The 19,981-nt window shown below is 47.7% G+C and overlaps 1 protein-coding gene across 9 annotated transcripts in view; it reads right to left on the minus strand.

The window, feature by feature from the left end:
• Positions 1-6,191: 6,191 nt before the first annotated feature.
• The window catches only part of ANKRD10 (ankyrin repeat domain 10), a 31,794-nt gene continuing 18,004 nt past the window's right edge, over positions 6,192-19,981 (minus strand). For 4 of the 9 annotated variants that reach the window (XR_014071824.1, XR_014071820.1, XM_081551934.1 and 1 more), the window contains 3 exons: positions 18,543-18,778; positions 10,898-10,987; positions 6,192-7,755 (listed from right to left, as the gene is read on the minus strand). Coding sequence is in view for 4 of the 9 variants with exons in the window: in XM_081551934.1 (XP_081408060.1) it covers positions 7,298-7,755; positions 10,898-10,987; positions 18,543-18,778 (784 nt within the window). In the remaining 5 variants the exon portion in view is untranslated. Of the gene's footprint in view, positions 7,756-10,589; positions 10,988-18,542; positions 18,797-19,981 lie in introns of those variants that run through there. The other 5 variants (XR_014071823.1, XR_014071819.1, XM_081551935.1 and 2 more) reach the window with 4 other exon arrangements.

A 19,981-nucleotide genomic window follows, 5' to 3' on the forward strand; every position in this document is an offset into this window, starting at 1 on the left:
GGAGATGGACAGGGAGGCCTGGCGTGCTGCGGTTCATGGGGTCGCAGAGTCAGATACGACTGAGCGACTGAACTGAACTGAAGAACAACATAGAAAAACAAGATCATAAAAGCATTAAAGGAACACGCAGCACAGTATATTGGAATCCTGTAGTTGGGAAAGCAATTTTATCTAAGAAGTTAGATTCAGAAACCTTCAAACAGGAGGACACATTTGGCAAAGACCCTCTTTAACTTAAAGACACCAGAACAAAGGTGAGAAACAAGTGACAGAGATTGATCCAAAAGCTGACATAAATCAGTAAAAAAGGCGATCCAGCAGACCCCTGCGCAGAGCACACAAGTCTCAGAAAAAATAACTTAGATGACCGACACGCTTCAAACACTGTAACTGAGATCTCTCTGAATGGAAACTGGCTTCGACTATGCTCAAGTCCGTTTTTAAATTCAGTTGAAAATGTTTTGTCCCAGAAAAACATACTGAAGCTTTAAGACACGGATTCTGGGGACCCTGAGACGGAGGCAGTTTATGCACTGGGGCTGCTCCAGCCGCCCCCTGACCGGGGCCCCTTATTCCTCATCTTCTCATTTGATCAAGTCTGACAGGCCCTAGAGAAGGGCTCCTGTTTTGTCTCTTAAATTTGCGTGTCTTTATTCATTATGCAGACTGACGGGCTGAGCTGTCTCGTCACCTTGCGGGAGCACTCCTGAATTTGGCGGATACATTGTCACCCTCCACAAATGAGTTTCTGAGACGACTTTGTGTGCTCGACGTTCAGAAATGAAAGGCAGGGCAGGAGGGCCCGGGTGATGACTTCCATGTGGCAGCACGTGTCACTCAGGCAAATCTACACTCAACCGAAGCTGCGTTTTCAACTCCTTTTCACCGTATTTCTAACTTCTTGCCACAGGCAGCCTCTCCCAAGAGAAGCAACTGCTCCCTTTCCCGTTTCAAAACCAGCCTCAGACACTTTAAATATCCCCACCCAGTCAAGGAGCCAACTTACTCAATGTCAAGTAATTTGAATCAGATGGTGAAATTAAAGGCAGACCCGACTGCAGCGGGCATCTGGGGTAAGTCAGAGATGGCCGTTCCCGAAGGCTTCCGGGGAGCGTAAATCAGAGATGGCCGTTCCCGAAGGCTTCCGGGGAGCGCTGTTGGTTAATCAGGAACCAGGCGCCCTGCGCCTCCCACGGAGGGCCTTGTCCTTGACTCTGTGATCCTAGAAGCAAAATTAAACTTGGCTCCATCTGGTCCCAGACGTCCTATGAAATGCTAACTTCTCTGTCTTCTCGTTCCCCCTTTCTCTGTGCCAGTTTTCAGCTTCTTTCTCAGAGAGAGCTCTCCTGTGACTTGGCTGTATACGTTTTTTCATCAGACAGGTGAGCCCTCATTATGTTCAGGGAGGAAGGCGGGGTTCTCAGCCTCTTTTTAAGACATAAATCTTTGCGACATGCGCATTACCAGCGTCACTTAATTTTCAACAACACTAACCAGGCACCTGCAGATGCCCTGGGCACAGACTGGCCTCGCCCATCTTCACGGCCTCCTACCGTTTCCACCAAATTACCCCCGACACCTCCGTTCCCAACCCCTCCCCTCCCCAACAAGTATCACAGAATTGAACCCCGTCTTCCTTTTCCAGGTTAAGTGGGCCGTGTATAACCAGAGCCTGGAGATGCTGCATCCACGCTCCCTCTTGGGGCCTGCGTGAGCTGCCTGGTCTTCCCTGCTCCCACTTGCATCCCCTTGACGGGGACGTGTGTTCGTGCGCGCTGGGGTGCATGCAGTCACACCTGGATCTGTTTCAGTATCTCCTGCGTTCACAGGGACGCCTCCGGATCGGCTCAGGGCCACCGGGTCCAGTCTAGTCTCTCTTCCCGTCTGAAGGGCGTGGGCTTTGTTCACGAGTCCCAGGAGGGCGCCCCGAGGTGGGCTTTAAGTGTCAAGTGGGTGTTCATTGGAAGGACTGATGTTGAAGCTGAAACTCCAATACTTTGGCCACCTGATGCGAAGAGTTGACTCATTGGAAAAGACCCTGATGCTGGGAAGGATCGGGGGCAGGAGGAGAAGGGGATGACAGAGGACGAGACGGCTGGATGGCATCACCGACTCGATGGACATGGGTTTGGGTGGACTCCGGGAGTTGGTGATGGACAGGGAGGCCTGGCGTGCTGCGATTCATGGGGTCGCAAAGAGTCGGACACGACTGAGCGACTGAACTGAACTCCATATAGTGGGCTTCCCAAGTGGCTCAGTGGTAAAGCATCCGCCTGCCAATGCAGGAAGTGCAGGTTTGACCCCTGGGTCAGGAAGATCCCCTGGAGGAGGGTATGGCAGCCCACTCCAGGATTCTTGTCTGGAGAATCCCACGGACAGAGGAGCCTGGCGGGCTCCAGTCCACAGGGTCGCACAGAGTCGCACAGAGTCAGACACGCCTGAAGTGACTTAGCGCACAGCCACCCCATATAGTACTAGAGGGTCAAGTACGTTCATCCAAGTGAACGCTTCCTTCAGTTCACGTTCAGTAGAAATCATTCGGGTAAACGAAGCTTGGAGCGACTCCTGTTGACAATGCATTTCCTGCCTGACCCCCTGGGGGTGAGGGGGTGACTTCCCGCTAAGGCTCCATCGGCCGCCCCGCTGTGAGCACCGCTCTCAGCCCGGTTTCCTGCGGCTCAGGGGCCCCCTCCCTCCGGCGGCCCCTCCCTCTTCCTGCTGCTGCTCTTGGCTGGAGCCTGGGGGGCCGACCACGCGCCGCCCCCACCCCGTCCCAGGGAGCCCCCGAGACCCGCTGGGAGGGGTCAGGAAGGCCGCCCTCCGTCAGGGGCCTCCCGGGTCCCGTCAATGGGAGACTGGCTCACACCAACATCGTGTGCGGCGTCTGCGCGTGGGGTCAAGGCAGAAACTCCACCTGGGACTGGGCACGGCTTGTCCTACGGGACGGGCTGGTGGCTCGGAGGGCCTTTCGTGCTTCTGGAAGGTTGGTGGGGAACACAGGTGAGCAGGGCCTCCTGGGCATGTCGGTCAGGGCCCATGAGGGCGCAAAAAGCCGGTTGCTTTTAAGAGAAGAGAGGCAGACGGAGAAGGTTCGAGAGGACTGAGCCGTCGGCCGGACGCGCCCGCAGCACGGTCTGGCCGGGGCCCCCGGTTCCCCCAGCCGGGCACGTTCTCTTCCCGTGTCCTGTCGCTGGGAGAAGCTGCTGCCTCCAACAAGGCTGAGGTTTCTTTGCCTCGCAAGCTGAATGCGTCCCTGCAGCCACACTCCACCATCCCGAGCTGGCTTGTCCCCTGAAGGGGCCCCTCCCCCCACGTCAACCCCGAGAGTCCTGAGCTCTGCGGCCCTGAGACCCAGCTGAAGGCAGCGGGGCACGGGGCCATCGCTGGCATGTGGATCAACGCTTTGTCCTTTTCTGTGACCTCACCCTCACCTCCCACTGCAGCACCGTCCACAGCTGCAGTTCCAGCCCTGGGCATCGCTGGCTCCGGGCAGAGGGTCGGTCTGTGGGGGTGAAAGCTGCCCTGTGCTGTCGGGGCCTTTCAGGTCTCCTTCTTTTCCAGAGTTCAAAGCGCTGGGAATACAGAATCCTGTCATTGTTATGAGTTGGAGAGTTACTGTTGTTTGATGTCTGGGCCCATATCATTTTGCTGGCAAAATCAGCTCAGGCTATTTTGAGTTACAGGAACTGTCAGGAAAACTGTAAAGCAAATGACTGGCATGAGATGATGTCTTTTAGCAGGAGGGGATGGGACCGGCTCGCTGATGCGTCTGCTGCGATTTTTGTAGCTGTTTCTGAAAACCCTTGAGATGAATTCACTGGTGACAGCACTGTGGCGGTGGTAAACAGCGAAACAGAAAAACCTAAATTTTTTCCAGCTTTCCAGCTGCACCGGAGTCTTGTCGTTCAGGGAGGTGCCGCGGAGAGGGTGGTAGAAAGCTTGGGAAGTGGGCTTAGGATAACCCAGCCAAGTTGTTCTAATCTGATCTCTTTATTTTATCCTTAGAACGTTTTAATTTAAATGTCTTTGTTTCAGATCTTCCTAAACAAACAGAAAACCCACAACAGCAGTGAAATGAAAAGGCGGCTGCCTCCTCTGTCTGCCCCCCCGTCGCCCCGCCAGCCCTGCGTCCCTCCGGTGTTCTCTCCGGGAGGCGGTGGGCGTCACTCCCGTCCCTGTGGTCCACTCCTCTCCCGCCCGTGTGCCTGTACCCACCAGCAGCTCGCGGAGGGGTTACACCTTGCAAACGTGCACACACGCACTGGTGCTGTTCCTGGCACCCTGCACTGCACCCTGCCGTCCAGGTCACGCCTGACGGTCCCCCCGACCCCGGTGCAGCCCTGGCTCGTGTCCACGGATGGCCGCGCAGGGTCACGTTTCACGGTCACAGCGGTCCGTGAGTCCAGCTGCCACAGCTGGACGCGTATGTCGCCTCTGATTGTTCGCTGTTACGATGAACATCCTTGACGTGTCCAGGGCCTTCTAGGCAGATGGCAGCGGGGCGAGGAGCCTGGGGGCCGCCCTCTCGCGTGCTCCCTTGCCGTCTGGAGGGAAGCCAGACCCTGCCCTGAGCTCCCTGCGCAGAGGGCCTGCTTTCTCCCGTCTGCTCAGGGCACTGTGTCCTCAGCAGAAGTGGGACGGCCCCTTAGACGCCGCTGCCGCCGGAGCCTCTGCCGCCCTCCGTCTCTGCGGCCTGATGGGTCACCGGAGCACATGCGGAGGGCTTTCTCCAGGGCGGGGTCCCTCCCGGGCCCTCAGTGCCAGGTGCTCTCACACCGCCTGGCCCACGCAGCCTTGCCCCCTCCTCAGTCCCTCCCCACGCAGTCTTCCCGCTGCCCCCGGCCGGCCAAGGCTGCCCAGTCACCCCGGCCCTTCACTCTGCTGGCGGTTGCTGTCATCTTGTCCCCCTCCCCGTGGCCCCGTGGTGCCTGCCTAGCCGCATATTTAAAGGCACATTCCTAGGCGGCTTATGGTTTCGATTTACTGTAAATAGACTTCTTTATTTCATTTTCCAGCTGCTTGCCACTGGTATTTAATAAAGGGCCGATAAGGCTCTTCAGACCAAACACTGAAAACCAGTGATAGTTCAGCATGAACTTAATTTCGGCGAGTTAAGCAAAATTTGAGCTTATTCCTGGTCAATGTGAAAATGACGTCCACATTAAAAAAAAAAAAGTATTAATAAGAACATTTGTTTTCTTCTTAAAAGTCCTAATTTAAAAAATTCTTCCCCGTCTACATTCTTCCCCTTCTGTATTATTCTGAAGCCAATTCCAGGCAAAACAGAACTTCAGTGCAACAATTTCAGCGTCACGGCTTTGAACCAGTGTATCATCACCCAGGGACGTGTGCGCAAGCAGGGCTTGTATGAAGCATTCTCGCCCCCAAGAGACAGTGGAATTCTGTGCAATTCCAGGACGAACCAGATGTCCTAATCTTTAGCAGATTTTAGCAGATTCAGTCAATGCTTTCCAGTCACTGTCATTAACAGTTCACCATGAAGTCTGTGAGATTCTTTAAGATTCAGTCCACACAGGGAATGAGGGAACAGCATTAGGTTTCCCCTCTCTTGAAACTCGGCCACTCGGGTGACTTCAGTCTCAGTCCCTTACAAGGCTTCCGAGGTCACTGGGGTTCGGGCGTGATGACAGGTGCCTGCCGGAGAGAAGGCGGCAGAGACGTGGCAGACCTCCCGGCCTCCGTCTCAGCACACGGGAACTTCTGTGACACTTCCAGGAAGTGGCCTAGGGGTTTTTCCTCATGTACAGAGAGTACTGAACGTTTTAAATGACACACTAGGTGTGTCAGAATGGCTACTCTGTTGCCATTTGTTAACTAAGATTTATGTATTTAAAAGGCTTCCATGTATTAATACGTGCTGGCTTAAAGAAGTTGAGGAAGCCATGGTTGTGATTCTTTATGAAAATAAGCACACAGGGACGGTACTGTCAGCTGAGAGCAATTCGTAACACCCCCACCCTCCTCCCAAGGGAGACCCAGTGTCTCCCAAGAGAGACCCAGTGTGCCCGTAGACCAAAACAAGTGAACAAACCAGAGGTGGCAACAAGTATTCCACAGGAGCGCTCCACGGACAATCAGAAGAGGGAACCACCGCTCACAAGCAGAACGCAAGGCAACAGCTCCTGCCACAGGCCCCACTGCCCCCACCCACGGGCAGGCACACCCAGAGAGACAGCGAGCGCGATAGTTTTTATTCAATCTGTAAAGGACAGTTTAAAAACAAAATGTCAGCGACACTCGGAGAACATTGGTTTTGTTCATCTGACACATCTTCTATCTTCATCAATTTTTATTACAAAACTCAGAAAAGTAAAAATTCATGACAACAGTCGCACAGTGTAACCACTAGTTGCTTAAACAAAAGCTAATTTCTATAAAACCATAAACTTAATGCAGCTTTATTAAGAGAGATTCAAAATTCTCTCAGTTAACTGGATATACATAGTGGTATATATTTTAAAGCAGAAAACCTCAAGAAACAAAAGCAAGGAAAAAAGAAAATGTAAGTCTAAAGAGTCAGTTAAACATGTTGACCTGACAGTCCCTACAAAGAGTAACTTCCACTACATATAAAGGAAACCGTTATCTGTGGTAAAAATCCTAAAGCCCGAGTAGGAAACGTGGGTGGAAACACAACAGAGGGGCAGTCAGGCCCAGGCTGCCCGCGCTGTCGGTGAGACCCAGGGCAGTGAGCGCCACCACTGGGGGAGGGACACAGGTGTCCTCAGACCACGGTGTGTGCACGCGGAAGAACGTCACCACGCGGCAGGCAGGCAGCAAAGTTTCCATGAAAAGGCTTTGAAAAAGACAAACGCTCTTTTCTTCATACAAATCACTGCAAGAAATCTGTAAAGCTGTACCCTGCATAGGGAGATAGCTGTCTTCTGTCAAAAATTCTACAGGTAAGAGGAAAAGCAAGCTCTTCAAAATGATGCCCACGTGCCAAAGGGTGGATTACCAGGCACCTCACTTACTGTCTCTGATTCTTCATCAGATAAAATTTAATTCGACAGGAGGGAAAATGGCAATTTACGGTGACGTTATTCAAAAGAGAATATTGAGATTGGCAGCAGAAAACATGAGTTCCAAAAGCGCGTCCTGAAAGAGGCCCTGGGTCCTGCAGAGAGACAGCCCTGTGCTGAGTAAGCCCTGCCTGCACGCACACTAGGAGCGCACGTTTCCAGAAAGGTAAAGGATGAGACACCGGACGGGCCGTGGTGCTCCTTCCGGGCGGTGCGATGCCAGGGTCGGGCACTGGCGACGGAGGCCTGCGGCCCTACGAGCCATGGGACAGGTGCATGGCGCCCAGCACGGCGCTGTGGTAGCCCTGTTCCACCTTCACGGAGCTGGCGTGCTCCAGCATACTGCTGAGCTCGGGGATGCTCTCGGCCGTGTCCCCAAAGCCGTGGTAGTGTCCGTACTGCAGGCTCTCCTCCGCCCAGGAGGGCCTGCTGGCTACGCAGCTGCTCGGGCTCCCGTTGAGGTGCAGAGAGCCGCATGTCTCCGGGCTGACGCACGCGCTCCTTTCCGGCTCCTCAGTCCCGTTAACGTCGGGGGAGCCCTGGCTGCTTGGAAAAGGCGGTCCTGGAACTAGGCCAGTGCCGACTCCGCTAAGTCCTGCCAAGCTCCTGCTCTCCATCCCACCGGGCTGGGCCATGGAGGGGAAGTCCAAGTGTCCATTGGCGACACATCCATTAGTCAGTGTATTCGATACGGAGCTACTGTTTTTCATATCTGCATTAAGAAATACACCTGTCACCAAAATTCAGAACCAGAAGGGAGGAGAGACTATAAAACGCTTCCTTGCTGCTACTGTTTTACAGGATTTATTTAGCTTCTTTTCGTTACACAAACCAGTTTCTTTTGCAAGGCAAAAAACTGCTTAAGTGATTTAAAAATAAAACATAATCAGTTGCATTTGCTGGGTAAGACAGGAAATAAATACTTAAGAAATTTCACTAGTGTAGGGGAAGTTTTTTCAAAACTTCAGCTGACAAATATGCCATGTGAAAAATACCAATAGCATTGAACTGTTCTCAGTTTAAGACTAGGTTTGGAGAGCAGTTTTAAAAATCACAACCCTCAAAAAAGTCTGTCAGAACTGAATGTAAGTGTTCCCAACAAAGGGTTGAAAAACAAAAAACTTCAAGCTTTTTAAGGGAAAAAAAAATGAAAAGCAAAGCAATTGATGAAGCATGTGAATTAAGGAAGCTCCCGGGACGACGTTGACAGCGTCCCCGGAGCTCCTCACCGTGCCTCCTCCAGGGCGGGGAGCCCACACAGGAGTGGGAACGGGACTGTGGTTCCTGAGCAACACCCGGATCACACGGCATTTCTGCAAGATGCCACAGAGCAGCACAGGCAGGCTGCAGAAGACCACGAACCCCCAGATCCCACGAGTGCAGTCCCGAGCCACGAGCACGTCCGGAAGTGTCCTCTGGGTTCAGCAATTACAGTGACTATGGTGTCCAAGAATCCACTGTCAAAACCCATAATCTGCATATACAGACATCCATTAAGAGGGGATGTCTTACGAAAAAAAAAATGTCAATCACAAAACATTAGGCCACATGGGAACAGGCAATGACAAGGTATTTTTCTGTATAACGAAACTTGAGGATTAATTCACGTTCACAGAATTCACACAACAGTACAGAAATGATCTAAAATTATGACTTGCTTGATGATGTTAAATTTTCCCCCAGTGTCCTGCACTATTCAAGCAAGGCGTGACATTAAGTGCCTTCAGAGTGAGGACAGACTGCCGTGTGTCCCCTGACCCTGTCGCAGCCCACACACCGTGACCCCCTGATTTGCACTCGGATATAGGTTTCTGTGTGTTCTGCAAGTTTTCCTGATGATGGAAAATCATGGCTCATTCAATGAACAGAAACATCTAAACATTCCACTGATGTTCAGTTTTCTGGCAGTTTGAATGATAGTTTAAGAACTTCTATCAATTCTTCAGAGGATTGCGAATTATTTCTTTTCAAATCAAAAGGCTGCTTTTCTATTTAGTTAAACTTAAGGCTGGAGAACAAGTGTTTCAAGAACTAAACATGAGGTAAAATTAAAAATAACACAAGCTATTCCCAGAGAAATATTTACTTTTTCCAAAAACCAGAAGCTTTCCCTGGGTAATAAAATGCATGGGTAGGATGGTGACCTTGATAGTTATTAAGACAACCATGACACTACTAACAAAGATGGAAACTGTATTTTCAGGGGACTGGGCCTCAGGAATTCGAGTTAACTAGATGATGCTTTTTAATTTAATGTTCACCGCGTGAGCACTGCTCTTCTCTGGCGCCCAGGTAGAGTAAATTAGTTCCATTATGCAACCTCAAATCCAAGGTTAGCAGAACCTCACATCATTACGGAACATCTAGTAAAACTGAGCGTGAAAACGGCAAACATCCCAGAGACAGGCTGAGACTAACGTCGCTTGGCCAGACCTGCCTGCTGACGACCTCCGGTACTGCTGGCCTGGTACCCCGCCAACTCTGCTCCAGTCTGCCTTCCAGGACTCGCCCCTCCCCCTCTCCACCTTGTCTACCCACTGCAGGTAATCTCTAGCAATTTAATACACTTTGTTTATTGGAAGAGTGTTAGAAATGAAATAATGAAAATATGGGGAATGCTTACTTGATACCTGTGACATGGGATGAGCTGAGTTTAAATAATGGGCTGTTCAATGTCAGGTTCAAGTGTGGCATTAAATTTAAGTTGAAAACCCAAGGAAATAAAATGTTTGAAGATCAAAGAGTGATTACTTCTGTCTTTTTAAAAGCATGTAGCAATGCCATTTTTTTTTTAAAAAACTGGCTTTGAGTCTTGTTATCTTTAGCCAAGACTTTTAAATGTATTTTCAAATCAGAACTTCCCTTGGAAAATCTACCCACTTCATTTAATTACCTGGCAAAATGATGACTCTACCCATTACAATTCTCTAGCTTCTAGAAAAATGCACACATTTTCATTATATGAACAAAGATGATTTTTTCATGTACCCCTGGGAAACAAGAATTTAGCATACAGACATAATAATAAAACTTAAAAAAAAAACAGTATCTATTTCCAAATGCATTAAAACATTAAGAGAATGGCTAAAATGTTTTCATGCTCACCTAAATAAAATGATAGAAAAAAGTGTTAACTAAATGGCTAACAATGTTTACTCTAAATACTAACAGAAACAGAGCCCTTACCTTTTAAAAACCAAAAGTGACTATCAACTGTTTTAATATACTGAAAATTTTAGTGAAAAATGTGTTTTGTGCTGACACAGTCCTCAGCATTTTAGTAGATTCAGAGTGAACGTCACACAAACCAAAGCAACCAGGAGGGTTTAGTGGAAGATCCCACACTGGCCTGACTGGTCAGTCAGAAGCATGACCTCTGCTAGTTCTCAGTGTTCACAGCCAGCCACTGCTTTCGCTGTTTATCCCTTTGAAACTACCAGCAATAGCTATTTGTTTGATAAATTCACCCCAAGGTCCTGTATCAGAAAATGAAAAATGTTAAACCTCATTAAAATCAAACAAGGCACATTAAGCAAAAGCCTCAAATCAAAATAGATTGCACTTATATTTTTCATATCCATAAAATGCACCAAAACACTTAATTCTTGTATCTACAAACTTGTCCAAATTATAGCACAACATTCTTTAAAACGCTGGACAAAGTGCAAAAACTGTTTGAGCCAACTCATGTTAGAAATAACACGCATACTGGTTCTTGCAACGACAGGGGGTCTGCATTGCCGAAACAGTATAGATTTCTATTTCTTTTGGTCCGACGGAACCACCCTCGGGCAGTCTGGTGTCTTCGACTGTCGGACCGTGGCCGCGGCTAACAGGAAACTGTCCGTCCCCACCTGTGACAAGCGCTCTGTCCACGTGCATCTTGTCGGGGTCGTCTTCCACCTCAGCACTCGCAAGCGGCATGGACTCGTCCGGACTGTGGGCTGCACAGAAAACAGGCAACTTTAGCTTCCTTGCACCCAAGCAGAGAGCTTCAAGACAGAGGCTTCTCACTCCTTGCGGTCAGAGCACTGGATGCTCCCAAACTGTCAAACAGCTTAATAATCCCCGGATTACCAATGACCTTGGCACAATACCAAGAAACTTACTTTCCCACAATAAGAGAATAATTCCTGAAACGTCCGGCTTTGATGCAGTCATGGCAATTTAGACACCTACTCAAGATTTACTTGTTGGAGTAAATTCTCATTTAAGGCTGGTATTTGGGCAACATAAAGCAGTTATGTAACTTGAAGACATTTATTTCTAAACACTTTTAAAGATTCAGGACGCTCTGTTACACCCCTAAATGTTCCTTCAGTTGTTTTTCATAAAGAAATGGTAATTCTTGAGTAACATAAAAACCATTACAATGATCCTCAAATTAAGAAATCAGTGATTTCATTAATAGAAAACAAAGTAAATCCCCAAATCAAGACAAGCTCGTCCGATATGGGCTGAGAGCAGCTCTGGCCCTGTGCCCCAAGATATGATGCAACTGGGAACACCCATTAACCTTCTGGGCTCCAGGACGTCAGGGGCTGAAGCTGCGCACAGCGCCTTTCTCAGGGCACGCCCACGTGCCGCATCGTGGAGAGCAGCACTGTGCACACATGGCCGCCCTTCCTGCGGGGGTCACACTCTGTGTGGAAACACCTCCTGCTAGCGCTGGGGCCCCTGCTTCTCAGGAGCGGCCACTCCCACGCTGCGCAGAGCTCTCCAGTCTTAAGGAGCAGGCGTCTTTACAACACTGGATCTGAACAATCACTCGCGCATCTTTCCTGTACTCATTCCCCACTAAACGAACACATCCCAACAACTAAACTCAAAAGGATCCTTAAAGCTGAGGAACAACTCCCTGAATGGCTGGGCTACCAATAGCTCACCCACCCAGCCCCACTGCTGCCTGAGTGGGGCTCCTTTTCCATCATCAACACCATAACTACCATCCCTATAAACGCACTTTTGCATACACTTTTGGTTCTTCACAAGATAAACTAGAACGGTTTGTGGGTCACAGGATATATACAACAAGTGAGTAACAACTTTCAGTGCTATTTCTTTCAAATAAACATTTAAAAACAGACTTGAACTTTGTGGCTTCAACTATTTCTAGAGGCACATGAATCATTTTCAATATCGGAATGAACATATCAGTTTCAGAGTATCCCCAAACTGTTAAAAGTTTTATATGAAAAAGTCTTAATAAGAGAAACACAAATTGATGATTACTATGCGGAAGAAACAAACAGAATGGTGTGATGTGTGCTGTTAAGAAAAAACAGAAATCTGCACAGACATGAGGCCACAAACACCCCAGAAATAGAAGTGCTTTAAAACCGGAGGCAACAAACTGAGGACTTCAGTGGTTTTCAAAGCTTTTCTTAATCCTCCACAGGCCCCACTGAAGTCAGTGACAGGCTAGGTTCCAGCTTCACTCAAACAAGGTACTTTCAAGAAATCAGTGGTAAACAGGCCATCTTTTAAGACAAAAAAAAAAGAGTGGGGGTGGTTAGGAGAGGGAAGGTTCAGGTACCAGGTGACAAAACCCTCCCAACCTCCGATTCTGTCTCCGCAGGGACGCAGGACCCACGTCTGATAAGCCAGATCAGGCAGTTGACGGAGAAGCACTGCGGGCAAAGCCACAAATAGCCTCGAACGAAAGGCCAGACCTCACTGGGGATACAGCACAGACAGCCTGAAGTAGCCATCCTCCCGATGCCTAGCTTTGTTCTGGAATTCAGGGCCAGTGCTCCTCGGGGAAAGGGACATCTAGGTTACAACTGCAACTTCAGATCTCTGAGAGCAGGTTTTAAAAAGAAAAGCTGACAGGTATGACAATAAGCACCCCCCCCCCCCAAAGCATGACAGAACAGCTTCACGAAAGCAGGTTAACTGTCTCTTCACTCCCCAAGCCCAGCGCCTGGAGTGTTCCATCAGTGAATGAAGCCCACACTCTAGCCAGAAAGGGAACAGGCACAGAAAGCAAGCAAAACCATTAAGAATAGGTAATCAAGACTGGCAACAAAATGAAGCGGGACAGGAGGGCAGACCTGCCACTAGGGGGCCAGAAGAGCTGGTGGCAAAGGGAGCCAGAGGACATTCAGAGGAAAAATGCGTGTAGAAAGGAGCAAGACACCGCGCCACCTGAAAGCAGAAGCTGCCCCCTTAACTCGAGGCTACGCGGTGCAGCAGCGTGCTCCTCCCGAGGCAGAAGCTGCTCCCTTAACTCGAGGCTACGCGGTGCAGCAGCGTGCCCCTCCCGGGGCTCTCCTTTTGGGCACATCTTTTGTTAATGCGGTTTCTCACCAGCAGGGCAGGATAAAAATGTAAAAATGAGACAGACTAAAGGCTTTCAGATTTTAAGTAAAGAAACTTTTTACTAAACGTGGGAGGCATATGCTAACGTGGACAGCCTAGAATTACTTTCTCCATAGGCATTCTTTGTGAGGCGTTTTGCCCATGAAGGATCTATCTGCCAGGATATGCAACCACTTGCCTGCTAACCTAGCTGCCTAGAACCCCTGGCAATGTATCTTAAAGTGATGTCTCCGTGTTTTCTTCCCAGCACCTGGAATTAGGAAGGGCTCAGACAGCTCCATGGGAGCACAGAGGGTGTCTCCACTTACCTTTTAAAACTGCATTAAAAGCCATGACATTAAACCGGCCTTGCAGAACTGTAAGAACACGGATCTGGATTTGACTCCTTTCTCCCACACATCGCTATCACCATCACCAATGCAACTACTGCAACGCCCCACGCTGCGTCTGAGAAAGGTGGCTTGTAGACATTTCAGAAAAAAAAGACTTTCTTCCAAAATGTTTACTTCTATTTGTTTTAGAAAAGAAGTATTTCCCTATGTTCCTACTGCAGTTAAAAGGAAAAATGACCAAACACTTGTTAAGAGTCCTTATCTTTTTGACTTCCAAAGCAGTTATCTGTTATGACTGACACACATCAGACAAAGCATGCTTCTGACAGAACGTCACCTAGGATTCTGCCTCACGATAAACCGTTTTCTTCTCCCAGAGGTAGAGTCAGGACCAGGTGTGACCACCGCCCAAGAAGTTCCTGACGCCGGGGCGAGCAAAGACGCTGCATTCGGGAAGGTGTCCCGGGGCGGCGTGGGAACCTACAGCTGAACTTTCATATAAACCAAAGAGGTGAATAAACTCCTGAAGCCACAAAACCACTCCTGATCAAGGATGGGAAAACATCGGGAAAACCTTCCTTCGCTTTCAAAGACAGGGGTCTGCAGCACTACACTGTTGCCAAGGAAGCTTCCCTTCGTGCCGGCTGGGTCAGCTCGGGGAGATGTGCCCGTAGTGTATGGTGCAGGCCCCTGATGCCGATGCAGAACGTGTATACAAGACTTTGATCGTCAGGCACATTTACAAAGGTACCTAGGACTTACGAAAAACACATCAGGCTTCTTTTAACTTTAAAGGCAGAGTAATCTCTCAATAGGCAAAGCCCAATCTACACAGTCCTGTACTTGAAGATGTTAAGTGCCTTAGTTAGCTCACGGGGCGCCATCCTCTAGACACCACCTGATGTGCAAGCTCTGCCGGGCACTCCCATGCATGGAGCCCAGGGAAGCCTGGGTCAGGGTAGTGACCTATCGCCCTCTGTGCCTCTTCAAGGAAGTCCTAAAAGCTGACCCACAACCAAGGTCCCTCCCACCCCTCTGGCTTTCCTGCTGATGAAACCCCATTCCACAAAAAAGGAATGGTTTCCCTCCATTATTAACTAGAACTGTTCTCTTCTCCTACACAGCACATTTTACCCAGATCACCCTTTAAAGGAAAGGTCCTGTTAAAACCTGAACAGTACAAAAGGCTGTTAGGAAGGTGGTTCTTTCTACCAGTGACCTCTCCTGGGACTCCCGCCACAGCCTCAACTGCAGCAGATGGGGACAGGGGAGTTTAAGAGGGCAGGTGAATGAAGGTGTTAACTACAGAGAAGAGTGCCAGCTGTAGATCTGGGGTTTTGTTAACAGAAGATGGAGGGGAAGGTGCACGTGACACAGAGGACCCAAGAGTGTAGGAAGAACCTGCTCCTGGCCGATTCATGCGGCAGCCAACACACGCACGGAGGGCAAACGGGGCCTGGGAGCTCCGCCAAGCTCAAGACTGATCCGAGAATGACTGGCTCTTAAATGTAATTCATGCTATGTCTTTGGAGATGAAAACCATCTTTTGTTAACTGGAACAGAATTACGAATGTTTGGTCAAATTTTTAAGAGCAAATACAGCCATTTACTGCAAGTTGGAGAATACCAAGGACACGTCAAAGGTTAAAGTCTTGTGTACATTAGATATATGGGCCTAAATTAGAAGGAACTACATTAGAAATTTGATTTCTGGAGAAGGAAACCACCACCCACTCCAGTCTTCTTGCCTGGGGAATCTCGTGGACAGAAGAGCCTGGTGGACTAGTCCATGTGGCCGCAGAGCTGGACAGAACTCAGTGACTGAGCATGATCACTCAACAATCTCAAGTCACATCCATCCTCCTTTCTCCATGTCTTTTTAAGCCTGGTCATTCATGAACAATTAAGGACGGAAGGTGGAGATTCTGTTATTTCATCCTGAGCAATGTGCGCTGAGCAACTTCCTATGACTGATTTTAAGCCAAGTCAAACTGTATTTTTCCTAAAAGGTGTTTTTAAATACCTGTTATACATGAGATGCTAAGGTCAGTAATATACCTATTTGATTAAAACGAAAGCCGTGAAGTCAACTTAACATCTGAGATTGATCTGGTACCACCACAGCCTCCTGGGGATGGCAACTGTTCACCCAAATAAAACTGTAGGTTCCTGGGTCTGTCTGTAACTCACACTGCCTCTCCCAGTCAAGGCTCTGGAGCCGCACCCGAAAGTACTAAACATTAAAAACGAGATGAAGCTTCTCTCATGGGTGGGAGTGGCATTCTTCTCTATCCTGGATCACTGATAATTTGCACAAGTCCCCAAGGAATACACTTGTGAACAATTGTACTGTTACTCCTATGAGCTAAAACGCTAACAGACCTGACACAGATTTCACTCAACATCTGCAGCTGAAGTCCTGAGGCCCACCTGTCATTCTATCCTGAGCGTATGGCTGGTCAACGTGGAAGGAAAAAAACCCCCAAACCGAGTTATTATGAACTGAGATTTCCTTGCATTGTCCTAAATGAAACAAATCTCCCACACCGGGGAAAATATTACCCTGAAATACTTTTCATCAGTATCAGTCTTGGATTTTAACTCACCCTCCTGACCAGGGTGCATGCTGACCCTGGTGTGAATGACTGCAGCGAAGACATCTTAAAGGACCCATGCCTGCTGGACAACTTGCTTTCAAAGGATAGTTTGTATTTGAGCCATACAAATGATCGATGTCTTAAATTCTTTTACATTAACATGGTTTTCAAAGGAAAAACCACTCCAATTACCTTAAAATATTTAAAAACAATTTATTGAGAGAGCCTACTCTCTATGGATTAGAGTAGGTAGCTTTCACAATCATGACACCAAACTTCAGAGTCAATTTTACAGGACACATCCGTCTTTTAAGAGTTGGCTTAGCCAGAAAAATCTCTGGAATTAATAGCTTTTGGGTATATTCCACACTAGAAAACATCAGTACCTGTACTTTATTAAATTCTAGGAATACAGAACAGACTAAATTTATTGATAAGGTCCAAGCTATGTATTTATGTAGCCAAGATACTTCAGGCATGTTTTTAAAAAGATAAAAAAAGATTTAACGCCCAGCCTTAGGTGTGTGTAATCACCTGTGAACTCAAACGCCAGGTTCCAACCTCATTTTCTTAACTGGCTTCCTTGAGTTGACTGTTAGGAATGGGGCAGTTAGGGAAAGTTGTACCTTGAGCTGAACGTGCAGAACATGAATCTCTAACCCAGCTGACCAAGATGAATCCTTGTCTGGAAGAGGAAAATAAAATCCCCAAACACATGCATAATTCTTCAAAGCCAATTTGTGCACCAACAGGGCCTAGGATGCAAATTCTTAAGTTTCCAGGAATCCTTGGAAAGGCTCTTCCTGACACTTCAATAATGAGATACTGGCCAATTCAACTGAACTCGAAACCTGAAGAGACTAGTTTAAAACTCTTTAAGTACATTTGAATCTTCATAGAATGTTAAGTGACATCTCTTTACAAAAGCTAAACAGCATTTAAGATTTATCCTGCATGCGAACATAACACGAACACATGTGTGATTCCGGCACCAGGGCACAGTGAAACTAACAATACCATTCCAAAATATTAACCAGGCATTAAACAAAACGGGGAATAGTTTGTGAACTTTAGACGTATCTTCACATTCTGGGTATGACTTTTACATCTTTCTAAAAATTAGGCCTGTAATTTATACAAGTTATGAATTTTAGAAACTATTAAGTTCATACATTCATTTCTATAGAAAAGTTGCATAATCACAACTTTTCACAGTGACCAACATCTTAAATGTTGTGAAGGAGAAAATTCACTTTTTATTGATTTTGGGAGAAATGCTTTTGTCTGGATGCGTGCCAGTCACATTAAAGAGGCACAGCACTGGGAGGATCAGGCTGACACACCAAATTCAAAGACACGAGCCACTTGGCCACTCAGGTTTCCTCAGACAATACTCGAACAGTTTTTTTTTTTTTAAAGCCAAAGGGCATGATTTTGTATTTATCCTGGGAAAATCTTATCTGAGCACATATCTCAATGTGATTACTTTCACTGTCACCTCTAAACTTCCCTTTCCACGTAAGTTTGCTAAACATTCCTGCCAAGCTATTATATGATATATATATATAAAATATATATAATATAATCTGACTATATATATTAATTTTTTCCCCCTAAGTGAAAGGGAAACCTCAAAGACTAGCTGACTCTGTTTATGTACACGTCCTGAAACTAGCATCTGGAGATAAAGAGCTGGAAGGACACTAGAACTAAACTTACCTTGGAGACTTAACCCCTCAGTGTGGACGCGGTGCGCCGGGCCCTGCTGTGACACACGCACCACACCGGGGCGTGGAGACCCGCCGAGGCCAAGGCACCGTGTGAGTGCAAACATCTACCTTCCCGATGTTGAGACTGTATTTTACTACCAGACCAACAATGGTTTTAAGTCCAGGAAAATTCACAGAAAAAAAAAATGAGGCACAGGGGCAGATTTTTTTAATAGTTATATTTCAAACAGGTACAACATGAGAAGACTCTAATTCATGGCAGGTAAACCTGGGTGTGCAGAAAGTTACATACACACATTTACACTTGGGCGGTAACTGCCCTCTCACATCCTCCCCTCTCGTTAAATGGCCAATCTTCCAAGGAGCAACACAGGAAAACCTCCTCCATCACTGCGCCAGAGTCCTCCGGGCCCAGCACCCTTAGTGAGGGAGCATCTCCAAGGCGCGCTCAGCCGTGCAAGAGAGAACACGTTAAAGGAGGGAAGAGGTCCGCTCGCCCCGCCCACAACGCGGTCTCACCTGCGGTCCTAGCTTTCTTCACTCCAAAGGCTCCCGAATCTTCCAAGCATCTCTTGCGGTTTGTTCCCACACTAACGTGATTGGGAAATACGCTCGGATGGCCTCCATTTAAGGTGCCATTGTGATAGAAACGAGTCAGATGACAATTCTGGAGGTTCAAGAGAAACTGGGTACACTCTTGGAAACCCTGGGTTTGAGCAATGTCTGCTGCCGTCAGGCCACTGGCATTTCTCAGGCTGTACGACACAAAAACACTGAATTACATCCCGTTAGCATTTCCGTCTGGTCTCTGCTCTGCTGCGCTGACTGACTATCTGAAGGCGATATGAAGAGCGCACAGATTTACAGCAAGTCTTCATTAAAGAAGGAGTTGCTCTTCCTATCTCTGTAACTAACTTCTCTCTTACGCACATTTGATTACTAAACAAGATTCGGGAGATAGTAATTTAAAAATCAATATACTAAACTTAAAAAAATAAAAGGCATCTTCCTATTTAACGTCTCAAAATCATTTTTTATGTTAGTCTGAAGAATGAAAATTTATGCTAACTTCAGACTTAGCCTGAAACTGAATTCTAAATTATCTGCACTTAATAATCCATTCCTTTAGCTCCAGTAAAATCATAACAAACAAACATTTACTGAATTGTCCATGGCATTCATAACACTTTGACTTCCTAAAAGCAAAGACAAGTGGCTTAATGACAAGCCAGAATTTGTGCTGACATGTGACACCATAAGTGGAACTCTAGAAGGATGCCCTGAAACTGATTTATCGTCAGCCTGGAGATCTGAAAAGCTGAGTTTTTTGAGACTTTTATATTTTGGCCATAGGAAAACTTGCAGGAGTTTAGATTTTGGCACTTGAAAGCATGTGGGTGATGTCTTCTCCTAATACTGTCCTAGGAGCTCATCCCCGAGGCCGAGTCCTACCACCAAGAAGAATCAACATCACTCTGTGGTTAATCCCACTGCCAAGTACAGGTCTGATGTCTCTGCACCAGCTAAGATTCAGACTAGTCAGGAGGGGTGGCAGAGTATAAATCAAGGCTGAGTAAGATGGATAGGAAAGAACCCCTTGAAATTGTCAGTCTTAATTAGGAATCAATAAAAATTGAGGGAACAAAAGTAACTCCACGATGAAGTTCCCCTGGAAGACAAGACAATACACTGCTCTGTGAAATGAACCCGCAAAAAAGCACACCGGGTTGTCAGCTGCAGGCTGATTCAGTGAAACAGGGGGAGCGCTGAGGAGGCGAGGCAGCAGCCACACCTCGCCGCAGACAGCGCAGCTCTGACCACACACAGGCCTCGCCTTGTCCCGAAAGCACAATGCTCAGCCCTGGACACTTGTTTCCCAGATTAACACATTAATGGGGGGGGGAAACCATTTCAGAGAGACACTACAGAATCAGGGACAAATAAGGATCTTCCATTTT

The sequence above is a fragment of the Giraffa tippelskirchi genome, chromosome 12 (assembly GCF_054371585.1).
Source record: "Giraffa tippelskirchi isolate mGirTip1 chromosome 12, T2T-mGirTip1v1.2.pri, whole genome shotgun sequence".
Taxonomy (NCBI): Eukaryota; Metazoa; Chordata; class Mammalia; order Artiodactyla; family Giraffidae; genus Giraffa; species Giraffa tippelskirchi.